At 52.8% G+C, this 16,137-nt stretch overlaps 1 protein-coding gene across 1 annotated transcript; it reads right to left on the bottom strand.

The window, feature by feature from the left end:
- Positions 1 to 920: 920 nt before the first annotated feature.
- CCDC15 (coiled-coil domain containing 15) lies at positions 921 to 15,233 on the bottom strand. Its single transcript, XM_051812503.1, has 11 exons — positions 15,179 to 15,233; positions 14,439 to 14,602; positions 12,657 to 12,806; positions 11,703 to 11,867; positions 10,866 to 10,976; positions 7,202 to 7,369; positions 5,985 to 6,098; positions 4,250 to 4,353; positions 2,181 to 2,351; positions 1,961 to 2,109; positions 921 to 1,271 (listed from the first exon to the last, which is right to left on the bottom strand). The coding sequence occupies exons 2-11, from the start codon at positions 14,592 to 14,594 to the stop codon at positions 1,165 to 1,167; spliced, it is 1,395 nt and encodes a 464-aa protein (XP_051668463.1). The 5' UTR covers positions 14,595 to 14,602; positions 15,179 to 15,233; the 3' UTR covers positions 921 to 1,164.
- Between the last annotated feature and the right edge of the window lie 904 nt (positions 15,234 to 16,137).

Below are 16,137 nucleotides of genomic sequence, written 5' to 3'. Positions count from 1 at the left end.
GCAGCAACAGCTTTATTTAACCACCATTCCTTTAAGACACAAATCAGCCCAATGCCCCTTGAGGATCCCTCCAGAGAGGTGGGAACAGGAGTCCCCAGGACCTGAGCAAGACCTTGGGGACCTGCCAAGGAACCACTTGTACTCAGCTGCCCCAGAACTGAAGTCAGTCACAAAAAACCCATTTGCAGCTTCAGCCTTTTGCTTCCCTGGCCCCTCCAAGGGCAGATCCTGCCCTTTCCAAACCCACTCCAACACCCTGAATTAGGGCTGTAGCACCTTCCCTGACGCAAGCAGCAGTTAATAAACAGCATCAGCTGCCGTGGATCCCTCGGTGAATGATTCTCCAGGGAGAACTGAGGAGCATCCCCTGGCTCTGCACCTCCATGCTACCTCCGGCCTGGGGTCGTGGGTTTGCTTCACGCCCCATGGGATGGGAACAGGGAAATGATCCGGCACGCTCGGCCACCCATCCTTCCTGCTGCAGTTAATATTGGAGAGGGCACCCAGCAAGGAGTAAATATTAATGACAGGGTATGGAGCAACCTCCGCCCAGGAACATGTGTTACCCCACCCCAGGCAGTTTTGGGAAAACCCATACTGCTCCAGTCACCCCTGCAAAGGACTGCAGGGTTTTTTTTTTTTTACTAGGAAAATGCTCCTTTCCAGAGCAAAACAGAGGCTGTGGAAGGGTGGGTCTGGTGTGATGCTGGGTGGGTGTTAGTGGAAGAGAGGTCCTCGCATGGAAAAGAATGAACTAAGAATAAATACCTGACTCTAGAGGGCGATCCAAGTAGCAGGGGTTGGCAGGAGCCCTAAGGAAAGGGAGAGGAGGGTGGGGGAAGAGGTAAGAAACCCTCCCCTAAGAGATACTGACCCTTGGCACCTCGTTTCTCCTTTCACACTCCAAGAAAGACAAACAATCCTTGAAAACAGTTTATTCCATAGCTGAGTGCCTGAATCCAAGTGCCTGCTCATAAACCTGTCACAGAGCGATCCCCGGTTCAGACCGGGAGAGGCACAGCTCAAACTGGGCACACAAAGCAGGAGAGCAAAGGTGACACCATCCTGGTGCCTGGCACAAGGGACAGGCAGGACAGGGCCCAGCCCTGCTCCCTGCTCACACCAGTCACGGGGATATGGGGAGGGCACACGGGGCTGCCCCAGTCACAGACGCTTCCCCGAGCGAGCGCAGAGAGCGGCCAGTTCTTGGAGCGGCTGCGTGGCCGTGTGGACACAGGAGGAGATCACGGAGTGCAGCGCCTGGCTGTAGGCTGAGCAGGAAGGGGACATGGAAACCGTGTCAGGGGATGAAAGCTGCACTTATGGCCCAACACTGGGCTTGGCTCCAGCCTTTCACCACAGAGCAGAGAGGGAACAACTGGGATTTAAGGTAAATCTATATGCCTGTAGTTTTCCACACGCCTGCCTGCACGCTCTGCACGCCATTGAGTACAGAGCAGTATGTAAGCCAAGATTATTTTATGAAGCCCCAATTTCTCTATTTTCTCTCCCAGATAACTCCCAGTTGCCCAGCCAGGTACTTTCCCAAGCTGTGCTCCAGATCAGAGCAGTCAATCACTTAACAAAGACCATTTCCATGCCTTCATGCATCCTCCCAGTAGAAGATTAAGCATCTAAGGCAGGTGGCTCCGTGTCCCTAACAAGATGATTTGCAGCATTTTCCTCGTGGCTGTGTCCCCATGCACATGTGGCTGTGTCACAGCTGCATGACTTAACACATTGTAGGGGTTTGTACTTTGTTCAGGATGCCAATTAAGGGCCCTTTGTTCAGGATGTCCCTAAGGGACAGAGCCCAACTTGCCCTCTCTGGAGTATATTTGGAAGAGCATCTCTGCATAGTGGCCCAGGAGCATGAAAACACCTATGCTGGTTTGATTTCTCCCTGTAAAATCAGAGATCCAGGCCCAGATGCCTCCTCTCTGGAAGCAGGAGCTCCTACCTTTGTGGTTTTTGTAGAAGACGCAGTTGTTGGCGCAGGTATCCGGGTGGGAATCCCAGAACTCGGACCCACAGGAACACAGCGGGGGCAAGTCGATGTTACAGGCTTTGATCTTCTCCCTCATTTGGGCTCTCAGAGCTTCCACATACCTGGGAGGGACCAAACATTCACTCCTGCCAGCGACACCCGGCTCTGCGTGGGGAGCGGGCACCGGCCCTACCTCGCGTGCTCCTTATCCCGCTGCTGTCTGTCCTTCACTCTCCTCTCCTCCAGCTGAAGCTGGGCCAGGGCTTCCCAGGCTCCCTCTCCCAGGGAGGGTTTTCGCTGCTCAGCCAAGTCCCGCATCCTCTGCTCCTCCACCCGGCGCTGATTCTCCTTCTGCCTCTTAATCCTGCAGGAACACACATCATTAGGGAAAGTTTCCCCATCCCAACCCCTCATTCCCAGCCAGTCCCTGTCTGTGAGGTCAGGGCACAGGGATCTGGGTGACACTGCTGCTTTTGCAGGCAAAAGTAACTCTGCACTAATCACAGCATTACATATAAATATAAATATATTGGCTTTAAACATAAAATAGTCAAAAACGCTTTCTGAGCCTCCATTCGTCCCCCCATAAGGCAACACCAGCCTGTGAACACCCTCCTGCCCTCAAAATCTTCCTGCCTGCTCATTTTGTCACCACTGTAGACTTCCCTTTCCAACTCCCTCCTGCATCACATCCACAGGTGCTCCTGTTAGGAAATGTCACCCGCAGTTCCCCAGAGTTGCTCTTCTGTCCTTAAACCAAGCACAATAGCCAAGCTCTTTAATACCCACCAGAAAGGACCAACATCTTGGCTTGCCAGCTTCCCTACTTCCCATTATTCTGGTTATGAGGCAGCTTGGATCCTTCTATAAGCAGCTTCAAGGGCTAGGAAGCATAACAGGGTACAGCAGAGACACTCCAAGGATCCCACCTTTACTCCAAAACAGGCTTTAAGATGCACTTTTAACCAAGTTTCCCTCTATTTCCTCAATCTCCCTTGCACCTACAAAGCCCTCCAGCCCTTAAGTGGGCCCTGGGTTGTGTAATTCCCACCAAACACAACACACATTTCCCTAACAAACAGCAATTGCAAAGCACAAGGACTTTACACCAAAGCATCTGCCATTTTATTCCCAAATGCAACAGTGTGTCTCGCTGCCAGGAGGTATTAAAACACAACGTCAAGGCTGGGGAGAAGCCAGGGAAAGGCAGTGTCATCAGACAAGACATTTCAGATCTTACTCCGTGTAGGGGGTCAAATCTTTACCTCCAGAAGGAAAGTGCTGAAACCAAACTTCTCTGGTTGAAGTTCACTGAAATGCTTTTCAAATGAAATGTAAAGCCTTAAGTACAGCACCATAAACCTGCCCCAGAAATCAAGGCAAAGGCCAACTCGGGGCTTTACGCCCCGTAATTACAAACCCAGCTCTTCCCTGCACACACTCTGGGGGAAAAAAATAATAAAAAAAGGTATCACACTAACAAGGGAATCCCTGGGGCCTTGCCAGCACTTGCAGGGCAGGACAAGCTCTCCAAAGCTCCCACGTGCCATTAGAACATCAGGGATGTGGTGGGAGGAGCACTGATTAAGACCGGCAGCTTTTCCTTGAAAAAATGGCCATGAAAATCCTGCCCTGAGGTGCCTGTCCTGCTCCCACAAAGCCTGCCCACAGAAGAGCTGGGATGGTCAGAGTTATGTCAGTTCACTTGAGGGTAAGCCAGGGAAAAGCCAAGAGGAGCTTTCCTGTTTCAGTGTGAATTTGTAGAGCTCCTCCTTAACGAGCCACTTCAAGCGAGAAGCTGAGAAATCCCCACCACAACTGATACTTTTACACAGATACCGAGTGTAAAGGAGTGGAAATCGTTTTATTACACTGTATAAGTTTTTATAGCTGTGACGGTGAAGGGTCTGACATTAAAAGTGCCAGAGATAGGCACAGTTTAACCACAACGGCGTGACCTCACCCTAAAGTTTCTAAGAACAGGCTCGGGTTCCCAAGGGTCATGGCTTGGGAAGTTTCATCTCTCCCAGCCCCATGTTTCGGCTCCCAACTCCTAAACAAGCTGCACCAGGACTCAGAAATCAGGTAGAGAAGTGCTGAAGGACTTGACAGGGCCTAAGGGTCTCTCTTGGGGGGGGTCAATTGAGTGAATCCCACCCAGGGGTCAGATCAGCACCTGTGACAAGTTCACAAGACCTTTCTGGCCTCCAAAAAGGCCCTGCCCTGATGGAGGAGGTGACCCCAGCACCCACATGGACTCACTGGGCAACTCTCTGCTGCCTCTCTCGCTGCCGCTGCTGGTCCTTCACTCGCTCCCGCTCGATGGCCATGAAGAGGCGGCGGCACCGCAGGAACTCGCTCTGCCGCTGCGGAGAGGAAGAGAAGGACCTTTGGGAAGGATGCCTGGGATCAATATCGACCTGTATCAGTGCTCAGCTTGATTTCTGGAGGATGGAACCTCGCTCCTTCTCCAAGAGACCCTCAAATGGACATCTCCGAGTGCACATGGCCCGGGACTGGGAAGCTGGAGAGAAGGGCCAAGTCATCTCGGAGCACCGGAGAGCTTTGTGCCAGCATCCCTCCACTGAAGCTTCCTACGGATGGAAGCTCTTCCACCTGACAAATTCCTAAACTCTCACTTTCCTGAGGGTAAAAGAGCCAGTTCCCACTTCAATCTGGATCCATTTGGGGACTGGTGCTCCCCTATGGCTCACTGGAACCCTCTATCTCCCCACAAAAATGAATGCGCAACACCAACCTGGATCTGCTACACACAGGAGAACCACAGAGGTGGCAAAATCACTGCTAAGGAAAATCCAGGAGCCCTGCAGGGAACAATTCCCATAGGGATACTGAGGGTTTAGTGTCTGGGCTTTGGCTGATCCCACTGAAGAAGCAAGGGCAGGGAAACCTCCTGGCTAAAGCTCCACCAAAAGCCCTCCCACAGAGGAGGTACAGAGCTAGTTTAAACTCCATGACTTGCAACAGCTGAAGGCATGGATTTTTCTTCATCAAAGCTTTTGGGTCAAGTTTGTCCATCTCACACAGTGGAGAGTCCAGCACAGATGAAGATAAAGGAGGAGGAGGAGGGATCACCAGGCCACCAGTGGAGAAAGCTGGATGGAAAAAACCCAGGCAGAGGAGACTGCTGCAAAACCAGTTATCTCGGGTGGATCAGAGCCAAGGAGATAAAAGCAAGGGGAGAGGGAATGGTGGGGGGAAGGAGCAGCCTGAGGAGCCCCAGCTGTTGTCACACCATGGAGAAACCACAGCCAGATCTGGGATCAGCTGGTTGGAAAATACTTGTAAGGAACAAAAAACAAACTGTTCAGAGTTTTACGCTGTAAGCTGCAAAAAGGTGACAGAAGGAGAGGGAAGTGTTCCTCTTCATGGCAGGAGGAAGCAGGAAAATAAAAGTCACTCACTTTAGGCATCCAAGACAAACATCACCCTTCTGCATCACCCAGATTAGCACAAGCCAAAGTGTCCTGGACACAGGCTGTAAGCCCTCCTCATGAAATCATCCACTCGGCATCAGGCCGGGCTTGAGACTATCCCAAAATCAGAGAAATCTTTATATTCCAGCCTTGTACCCAAACAAGATAAAGTTGGGCTTGTTTGAGGGGTTTTTTGTTGGTTTTTGTTTTGGTTTTTTGGCAGTTCCTTCTCTCCCTGCAACTACAGCAAGCAACTCTTGGCTTTTGTCAGGCAGAATGAATGGAGCCCATTTCTCCTCCAACCCTTGGGTGTGATTCAGATCCTAGATTTTACAGAAGGAGTACAGAAGAGTTCCACTTAGTCACAAGAGACCTTAAAAAAATCACCTGGTAGCTTTGCCCAAGACCTGAGACACCATGAGGCTGAGCTGACAAACTAAACCCAGCAGGGGTTTCATACGTCAAGGCTGCTCTGAGGCTTCTTATCTGAGCCATCAGCATTCCTGACAGTCCCATCCCTTTCAGACAAAACCAGGAGGGCTTGGCCCCCCTGGACAGACCTGCTTCCTGGTTTCCTCCTCATCAACACCAGCCCAGCGCAGGAGGGAAGGGTGGTAATCAGCTTGTGGCCTCCAGGGAGGCTCGGGCAGGTCCTTCACCAACCCATCACAGACCTGGAAGAGACAACATAAGGGAGCAGCATCAGCATCACCAGGGTCAAGTTTCTCATCTTCCCTCAGCAAAATGCTCTTCACTGGAGGCAAGTCCTCTGTGTGATCCTTACAGTCCTCAACAGGGTGACCCATCTCTGAGATGGGCTATATTTCAGGTACACTTTGGCTACAGACAGGAGACATGTGCCACATCTCCACACAGAAGTCTGACCATGAAAGCTTTGCCAAAACACCTCTAAAGGTATCCCCTGTAGGAGGTTTAGTTTAAAGATGGATTCACATCTCTCTTCCCCAGACTTCTACTATGAACTTCGTGAAGTGTGAAAAGAATAATACAAATAACAAACCATCAGGGGAATTCCAACATCTCCCAAAACCTCAGTGTAAACCCCACTATCCTCCACTATCTCCCCCCACTCACTGTCTGCCCAGCCAGTACTTCTGCTCCAAGCTGGACTAATCCCCAGCCAAGGTTGGGCACAGGCTGCCACAACCATAAAGCCTTTGCCAACCGCCCCGGGTAATCAGACCAAACCATTTCCACCCCTCCCAGATGCTCAACAAAAGCTGCCTGGAAACAAAAGAGGACCGATAAGAACATCAGCTCCTTCAGCAGACCCCACCAAGGGCAGTGTCTGCCACCAAGGGCGGTGTCTGCCAACAGGAGGCACCGGGATTGACACAGCCACCTCCTTCATCTGATACAAAGCTTTCCTCCTTCCTCCCCCTCCTTTTTCTGGGAGGTTTCTGGCCTATTTGATCTCTTCCACCCCGAGCAGGGCAGCGGGCCCGGGTCCTGCCGGCGCGGGTTGAGCACGGCTCCAACACCATGCGACTGCACGGCCTCTGGGTTTCAGATTTCGGCTGGGAGGCTGCCAACCCGCATCACGAGGCAGGCAGGAATCAAACCCCTGTGAGGCCACAGCTGCACCGTGAAAGCAAGAAACGGCAGCGCCGACTTCACTGAGCTCCGACGCTGCTCCCGAGCCCACTTGGACAACAGCAGGTGTAAGAGTTAAGCAGGCCTGAGGGAGCAACTGCTCTAATCCAAAATAAACCCAACGATCCGAACCTCTTAAGACCAAACCCTGAACGGGTCTTACTTTTTTGAATTCAATTCTGATGTAGAAGTCATCATCGTCCTGCCCGGCGCGACTCGGGGCTGTGCCTTGCTCCTGCAGCTCAGCGGGCAGGTCGTGGTGTCCCTCCAGCAGCAGCTCCTCACCCTCGCCCTCCGTGGGCACTGAGGCTGCCAGGCAAGGCTCTGGTTTCTGGAGAAGGGAGGAGATGGGTGGGAACATGGAATTCAAATCTGGCTGCTTTGGCGCCAAGGGCAAACCCAACACCCTCAGGGCAGCTTTAACATGAGGGCACGTGTGCTGCCTGTCGTGTGCTGCCTGTCGTGTGCTGCCTGTCGTGTGCTGCCTGTCGTGTGCTGCCTGTCGTGTGCTGCCTGTCGTGTGCTGCCTGTCGTGTGCTGCCTGTCGTGTGCTGCCTGTCGTGTGCTGCCTGTCGTGTGCTGCCTGTCGTGTGCTGCCTGTCGTGTGCTGCCTGTCGTGTGCTGCCTGTCGTGTGCTGCCTGTCGTGTGCTGCCTGTCGTGTGCTGCCTGTCGTGTGCTGCCTGTCCGATGGGATCTGGCAGCGCCACGTGTTCAGCAGCACCAGGGTTGGGAAACAGGAACGTGGCAGGGTGACCTGTGACTACGGGATAGACATGTGGGGGGGTGACTGCAAAGCAAGGCAAAGACCTCTCCAGGCACTGTTTCACAATGGCAAGGAGCTGGGATTTCTGGAGTGACACCGGAGTACGGGAGCGTACTCCTTCAGATGGGAAGTGGGCAGGCTCCCCAGTGGCAATCCACAATATTTTGAGAGGCAGCAGATTGTTTCCTACAAACCAAGGAATCAAAATGCCAGAAGCAAGCTTGGAGCCAGGATAAATTTTTTTCCCTTCGTTTTTTTTTTTTCATTCAGCATGGTGGGAAGGGAAGAGAAGGACTGGTGACAGAGGGAGAGGATGGATCAGCAGGAGACCAGGTCATGCCAAGAATCCCTTGAGATGGCTCTGCTGCTTTACAGGAAGGACAGAGGATAGCCTGGAGTCAGTCTGAATGTGGAATTATTTGATAGGCACAGGAATTACCCTATCAACCCCATCATAACAGAAACATGACACAGAAGAGCTGCTTTGGTGTGGACAAGGGAACAGGGCAAGGGTTATTTCTTTGGAAGATTGCACTGGAGCCCTCACAGTTGAAAGACATGAAACTGTGAGAAAAAAACCCACCAACTTTGTGGAATGAGACACTGGGGAACAGAATTTGTGTGCTGCCACTTGGGAGCTACAGCAGTCCACCAAACCCTGAAGGTAAAGGTTTGGTGAAGGAGATTACCTGGAACAACAAACAGGTCATTTCCAGGTGATTACCAGGTCGGTATCTGCTTGGGAAAGCAGGGAATCAACTCTTTGCATGCTTTTGACCTGAAAAGAAATCTCTCTGGGAGAGAAAGAGCAATGATTTTAGGAACATGGATTACTGATCACAGTGAATGCAACACTTTAGAGGGAAGATAGAAAAATGAGAAGAAAAATGCAGAAAACAGGGCTGAAGGAGAAAAAAAAACATTTCAGCCAAAGGCTTGCTCTGAGCTAGAAGCAGGGAGAAAAATGCTGGTACTGTTATTGGGAAGAAAGTCACGTTACTCCTAGAAGCTGAGGTTTTTAAGGAGGCAGGACCTGCCCGGGGGCCACTGCCAGGAGTGGCAGTCAAGGTGGGAACAGCTCCTTGAAATCCGTGGAAGTTTGGATTATCGGAAAAGGGCACATGGAGTGTCTCTCTTTACTTAAAGGAGGGGAAAAGGAAACACTAAATAGAAGGGTTTAGCCTGAAGAGTTTAACTGTGACTTTTGGAAAAACAAGAGGAAATCACCTTGCAAACTGCCTGTAAGCCCCGAGAAAACAAGATAAGCAGCAATCAGCATAAATTTGTCAAGAGCAAGTCAGGTCACGCTGGGCTAAATTTCTCCTACAATAGAAGGAAGAGGCCTCAGGCAAAGAGCAGAAGACTCTGGGGGTTCAGCTGAGCTCTTGACGTGGCCTAATTCAACACTGGGGTAAAGCAAAACCTGTTTGATGGAAGTCTGACATGGGAGGTGCAGGACTGATTAAAAACACAGCCCAGATTTGGTCTCAGGAGTTCACTGCACAGAAATAGGGTAAGAGCTAGGTGGGCTCTGCTCCATGATTTCATTATCAGCCTGGATGAGAGAAGAAAGAAGCACCTTGATTAAACTACTGACCCCACCTGCAGTTGCAGAAGTATTGGGTGGAAAGCCCTTGGGTTCAAACCAAAGAAATGGGCTTGAATACACAGCACAAGGAAATCCAGGGAGGACAAAAGCAGAGACCAAGGGGTTAAGTCCCTGGTTATGTCCATGGCAGCCTTTTGCACCTGAAGAGAAGGGAACACACTGCTATCCTGTCTAGGTGGGAACACACCAAACCTTCATACAGGGAGACAGATCCAGATAATATTAGAGCTTTTTTCTCCTCCGCTACCTTGGAGTAATAAAAGAGAGCAGTGCAATAAATTAACATATTCCTCCTGGAATAAATCACCCAGGGAAGCTGTTAAACTTCCTTATGTAGATTAACTGTAGCTGCAGTGAGGCTGGGATGGGAGGATGGTCCCAAATCCCTCCCAGTGTTTCTCACTGCTGTGGATAACTTGCCCAGGACTCCCATGGATCTCCTCTGGCTCCCCTGGGCAGTGGCTCTGTTATTTATGTGAAGCTTTAATGCTACTAATAGTGAAGTCATGAATCACTGGAACTCACTGAATGCATTGAGGGCTCAAACAGGAGGGATGTTTGGTGCTGGAAACAGGTAAGGAGGTTTTTGAGCCCATAATTACCGTGTTTCTCCGAGTCTTGTTTGCAGAACTGACTTCCTCAGAAATCTAAGAGTACACAGAGGAGGAAGAGCCAGACCAGCCCTTACATAAAAGGTATTTTCTAGATAATCAGCCAAGATCTACTTCACCTTTGGTGAACCTGAGAAAGAGATGGGAATGAAGAATTGCAGGATGAGCAGGAATCTGGCTACAGAGGCAATAAGAGAAAACACCAGGCTGGGTTGCTGCTGGTGTTCTCCAAAGTATGTCTGTTTGAGAAAGGTCTTGGCATAGAGAGCAGGATAATAGCTGCAACACAAAGTTGTTCTTGAGAACTGGAAGGGCAAAAGCAGGATGAAATTCAGCACAGCAAAATGTGGGACTGATCTCCTGTGCACTGCTTCGAGGAAAGCAGCTGCATGCCAACTATTCTCCAGCAGAAGACAGCCCCGGGTGAGGGAAACACTCCAGATCTTTGCCACCCACACAAAACAAGGGATTGATGCAAGGCAAAGAGTTGTTGAGGTTTGTTGAAGAAATAAAGGCACCTGAGGGGAGAGCTGGTTGTCACATGCCTCCCAAACACCCAGATCACAATCTCGGATCACAAGCCTTTAAAAGCCTTTTTTGAATTCTTGTCTCTGAGTTTATCTCAGAGACGTTTTCACCCACTTTATCCCGCTGCCTTCTCTGAAAGGCAGCAAGGGCAGAGAAACAGAGTCCTCTGGCCACCGAAATCCACGAGCTACCCACCAGGTGGGTCAGGACAGCACAGCTTATTTCATCCCTGAATTATGCTTTGCACTTTTTAATCAGAGCCAAACAGTTTGCACGGCAATTTCTGCCCCCCCTGCCCAGGCAGCCCTCGCTCACCTCCTGCCTCCAGCCGCTGGGGAGCACGGGGGGCTCGGGGGGCTCTGCACCAGGGGCCACGGTCCTGCGGGACGCCAGCCTGCGCCGCACCTGCCTCACGGCCCTGCTGAGCTGCCAGAGGGGAGGGAAACACAGCACAGCACAAGCTCAGCTGCACCCAGAGATCTCCCAATCGCTCTGCTCCAGCCGAGGGGCTCGGTCAAGGTGGCACCACCCAACACACAGTCACCCTCACACAGGAGGGGTCTTTCAGAGCTGCCCCAAGGTGCTGAACTCAGCACTCATCTGCTCCTAAAACACGCTGCTGAGATGCCACATCCTCAACTTTCCTGCTTGGTGGCCAGCAGTGATTTTCCACCCTAAGGTACTTCAACTGGAACCCACCCCACAGTGTTTCAAATGGAATAACTCCAGCTCCTAGGTGAGCACACAGGCTTTTTAAACCACCAAATGTAGCAGAAGCATCACTATTGGGGGGGGGGGGAAGCTTAAAACAGTCCTCAAGGCAGGTTTTCCCAGATTTTGGTCTGCAGGAAACAAGCTGCAATGAGCTGGCACCACCTAGTGCCAGCTCTGCGTCAGGACACGGCTGTGTCTGTGAGCGGATGGACGAGTTCAGCCACAGCATCCGAGGAGGAGGCACCTGTGACCCGGCTGGATGCTCTGAGGAGCAACATTCAGGGTGAAAATAGGAGCTAATGTTTCATTCAATACTAAAACGCGAATACTAGGGACGTGCTGTAAAAGAAAAAAGAAGTATTGCCTGTTCTTAAGTTCAAACGCCGAGGACCCAGGGTGCTGAAGCGGGGCTGGGAAGGCAGGAGGGGCACGGCTCACCTCGGCAGCTTGCTGCTGGAATGGCTCGCCGTGTGTCCCCTCCCACCGGGCCGGGCTGGAGCCAGCACCGGGACCACAGATGATGGGAGGGCGGTGGCTCCGGAACGGACACGCCTTCCTCCAGGAGGTCCAGTACTGCACGGCAAAGCAGCTCTCCCGCTCCGCCTGCCGGGGAAAAACCACGTGGGATCTCCAACCATCACCTGGAAGGACGTCAACCTTGGTGACATTTCACCACCCAGAGGTGGCATTTCTTGGGATGGAGGTTTTGGCTTTCAACGCTGAGAAAGCACAAAGAACCATCAGGCTCTTGGGGGCTGAGGGCATTTGCGGGCTTCCCACTTGGAGCTGGTGGAGTTACATGAGGACATCCCCACTCAGCCATGGAAACAGCCCAAACACCCCAGGGGCAGCCAAAGCCGGTGACATTTCAGTGCATTCCCTTCTGAGCCACAGTCAGATCCTGGCAAGTCCTCTCAGCACTTGTTTGAGAGTAGAAAAGATTAAATATATTCATGGGATAATCCAAAACAAGCCCATGGGGGAAAAGGGAATTTGGAGACAGCAGGAAAGTGTTGCTTGAAAACTATTTGGCTGCTTTGGAAAAGGGATTGGAAAACAGACAGCAGAAAAGCTGTTTTGCTTCAAACGCAGCCAGGAGACGTTCACATCATTCCCAGCTCTGGCCTGGATGCTTTTTAACTCCAGGCAATTCCACACAGGGCTCTGGGAATTCTGTTCTGCTGCTGCCCGAGGGAGTCAGTGACCTTTCTGTGGGGAGACTTCAGCACCTTCAGCGCCAGCCAAGGTGTCACGCTGACCCAGCCTGCCAGGACACCGTTTGCCGCCACAGGGCAAACATTAACACCTTGACTTGAGCTCAAGTGTTAGGACTTGGAATTCCCAGTTTACACTGGGTTTTGGAGGAGTCTCTCCTGACAGAGCCCTGCTTACCGCTTCGTGGGACTTCTGCAGCTCCTGCCACCGGCGCATCCTGACCTGCCGGTTCACCCGCTGCCTCACCTCGCCCTGGAATCTCCTCAGGTTGGCTGCCTTCTGCCGCTGCTGCTCCTTCAGCTCCTCCTCCACCTGGAATACTGAGGCCTGCAAGAGACAGAAGCAGATTCCACGTGGTTTTTGCTACATCAGAGCAGCTTGTATCCCTGCATCCCCTTTTCCCCCACTTGCAGCGACCAGGCAGACAAGCAGCATACAGAGCAAATTTCATGTTTTGTTTCATAATCTGTGGAATAACAGCTTGGACAATGTCTACTGGATTATTGTAGGCTGGATTGGGTCTGATTAGACAGATGCAGAGCATGCACACCTCTGCCCTTGCCTCTCTGCAACACAACTGGAAGGAAAGAAAAAGTTTCATGGAGTGGCTCCCAACTCCTGCTCCCATGAAAGGATGCTCAAATATCCAAAGCCTGGATCCAAAAGGAACAGGCCAGCCCCCCATCTTGTTAATACTCTGCAAGGCTGGAAGCACATCAGGGAAGCAGTTCACAGACCACAGCACTGCTCCAGAATATTTTTACCATCTGAAGTGAAATATTAACAGCAATGACCTGAAAACTCCAAAAACCCCCATTTTTTATTCCTTGCAGTCCTGCCAAGCAACTCTGCACCACCGTGGCTTAAAGACCAATGGCATCCCTCTCCTGGTTGCCACCACAGCAAGAGAAACCAGGGACTGCAGGGATGGAGGAAAGGGGTGAGGCTGAAGATAAACTTGGAACACTCCCAGCAGCACAGCAGGGTCAGCACAGCCCAACAAAGCTCCAAGATGGGGAGAAATCCACACTGTTATGGAAGAAACCAAGCCAGAGCTCCAGGGAAAAGCCCAACACCAGCTCACCCACTGCCCACCTCAGCAGCAACTCTGACACAGGAGGCATTAATACTTATCAATTAAAAGTATTAAATAAGTTCAGATAACCCTGGGCAGCTTCATCCACCCCTGGAAGCCCCACGGGGGGGGGCCCAGGAGCATCCTGGCACCCCAAAGCTCTCAGGAAGAGTTCAGCTCCCCCAGAAGTTTTACAGCACCAAGATGGAAGTTCTGTGGAATATGGAGATGATTCATTTCCATATATTATCTCAACCTTTCAGGATTTAAATTACAATATAAAAATAAATCATCTCAAAAGGGCAGGAGCTTCTGTAACGTTCAGACATTAATTACAGGGGACTGAACTCATCATCTGATATTTAATGCACTTTTAGTCCTCTTAGAATAACCCTCAAAGCAGAAATCCCTGAGATAAGCATCCATAAAGATTTCCTTAAGTGTTTCTAATGGGGTACAGCTGAGATTGGCTCCAGACCCTGAAACACTCAATATATATTTTCTTTAAATCAGCAACATGGAATAAAATCTCCGTTCACCAACATCCTTCAGGGATGAGTGGGAAGGCGAAGAGCAGCACTGGCTGGGTTCCCCACCTGACTGATATTTAAAATTGATGCGTTTCTGCCCCAAAACCACAGTTTATTGGAGGGGAATTGACTCAGAGAGATGCTGTGGGCTTGTGCAAGGGGGAGGCCAGGCTACTCGATAGGCACCATGGCAGCTTCTGACCCCACTAAAAATCACTAAAATAAATTACTATTTTCAGAAGCCACATCCCTGGCCGCCTTCAGCGAAAAAGCCCATTTTTAGTGCTGTGGGTTTTACTGGCACATTTGCGGGGTTGGAGACGCCCCGGCAGATGGTGCCTTGGGTGCACTCACGAAGGCCGGGCTGGGCTCGGGCTGCCCCGGGGCACTCTCCACCCACACGCCCACGGGGGCCACGCTCTGGTTCCTCTCGCCCAGCACCCGCCCGCTCTGCCGCGGGGGTCTCGCCGGGGGTCTCCCCTGGGGCCGCTCCTTCGAGGGGGGCATCATCCCGGCACCTGGGGAAGGGAAGGGGGAAGCGGAGGTGAGGGTGGAACCCCCGGGCACCCCAACCTGCCCCCTGCCCCACCCCCTCAGCCCCGGGGCACCTCCAGTGCCCCCCACAGCCCCGGGGCGCCTCCAGTGCCCCCCACAGCCCCGCAGCCCCGGGACACCTCCAGTGCCCCCCCCCAGCCCCGCAGCCCCGGGGCACCCCACCTGCAGCTCCCCCCACACACGGTCCCTGCGCCCTTCGGGGTGAGCGCCTCCTACACCCCTGTGCACCCCCCCATTACCGCACCCCTCTCCCCACTGTCCCTCCCCCAGTTATCCAACCCCACCTTCAGCTCCGGCCTCCCCAGGACCCCCAGTGGCCGAGTCCCCCTTTACCCCCCACCCCACCGCCCCCACCATCCCAACCCGCGCCCCCTGTACCCCCGCACCCTCAGCTCCCCATCCCTCCCCTGACCCCCCCACGGCCTCGGGCGCCCTCTCCCTTATTCCTTCCCAACCTCCTCAGCAGGACTCCGCACTTTAATCCCCCAGAGCGCCCCCAGGACCCCGCAAGCCCCCAGACCCCCCCCCCCAGGCCGCACCAACCGCCGCTTCCGCCTCCACCGGGCTTTGAATCGCGGCGCCACTTCCGCCCCCGCGGCCCCGCCCGCGGCCCCGCCCCGCCGTGCTCCCGGGGACACGGGTTCGAGTCCCGCCTCCGCTGGAAAAGGGAATGGGGGGGCGGGCTGGGCGGGGATCCTTCCCCAGAGCATCCCCGAAACACCCTCCTGGGCATCCCTGGAACACCCCCGCACAGGGAATCACCCTGAAAATCGCCCCCCCAATATCCGTATGGTGTCCCTCACACCACCCTCGAACCACCCCCCCAAGTACCCCTTTAGAATGTCTGCACACACACACCCCCAACCCTCCCCAAAGCATCTCCCTATATATATATATATATATATATCCCCCAAGTATCTCCCTCAGGAGTCGATTCCCCTTAATGTCCCCCCAAAAGTCCCTCAAAGCATCTTCCTGTATCATCCCCCAAATCCCTCCCTGTTAGCACCACCCTCTAGTGTCCTCCCCAAAAGTCAACCCCCAAGCCCTCCCTGTACCATCCCACCATAACGTGTCCCCCTCCAAAATTTCCCCCAGAGCATCTCCCTCCCTCTGGGACAGGTCTCGACCCCTTTCGGGGACCAGGGAGCCTCCGGGCGGGGGCGGGCGGTGGCTCATGGGGGTGATGAGCTCGGCAGACCTCAGAGGGGGGGTGGGAAGTGGCTCCGGGCATCCTGCCCCACATCCCGCTGCCCTATTCAGTGATGCCCGGGAAACCAGTGCTAATTGGCACCGGAGCTGGAACGAAGCCTGGATGTGACCGCAGCTTCGTTTTAGAGTCTGGGAAGAGAAGAAAAAAAGGGGGGGAGCTCCTTTGGGGTAGGGGTCCAGCTTCGAGAAATGCCCCCCTAAAAGAAAATCCCAACTTAATGTATGTCCAGAGCCCTAAATCTCATTGGATTGTCCGCAGAGGGGACAGCAAACCTTATTTGGGCTC

This window comes from Manacus candei, unplaced genomic scaffold (genome assembly GCF_025592945.1).
Source record: "Manacus candei isolate 608988 ecotype Guabito, Panama unplaced genomic scaffold, ASM2559294v1 h1tg000086l, whole genome shotgun sequence".
Classification (NCBI taxonomy): domain Eukaryota; kingdom Metazoa; phylum Chordata; class Aves; order Passeriformes; family Pipridae; genus Manacus; species Manacus candei.
The sequence above is the reverse complement of the archived record's forward strand: the minus strand, read 5'-3'. Positions and strand labels throughout refer to the sequence as shown.

Excerpts from the sequence above, each read along its gene's own strand:
- CCDC15 (XM_051812503.1), bottom strand. The coding sequence starts at position 14,594 with ATGATGCCCCCCTCGAAGGAGCGGCCCCAGGGGAGACCCCCGGCGAGA. Across the intron at positions 11,868-12,656 it reads TGCAGAAGTCCCACGAAGCG|GCGGAGCGGGAGAGCTGCTT; the intron begins GTAAGCAGGGCT and ends TTTCCCCGGCAG. Across the intron at positions 4,354-5,984 it reads AGGAGGAAACCAGGAAGCAG|CGGCAGAGCGAGTTCCTGCG; the intron begins GTCTGTCCAGGG and ends TCCTCTCCGCAG.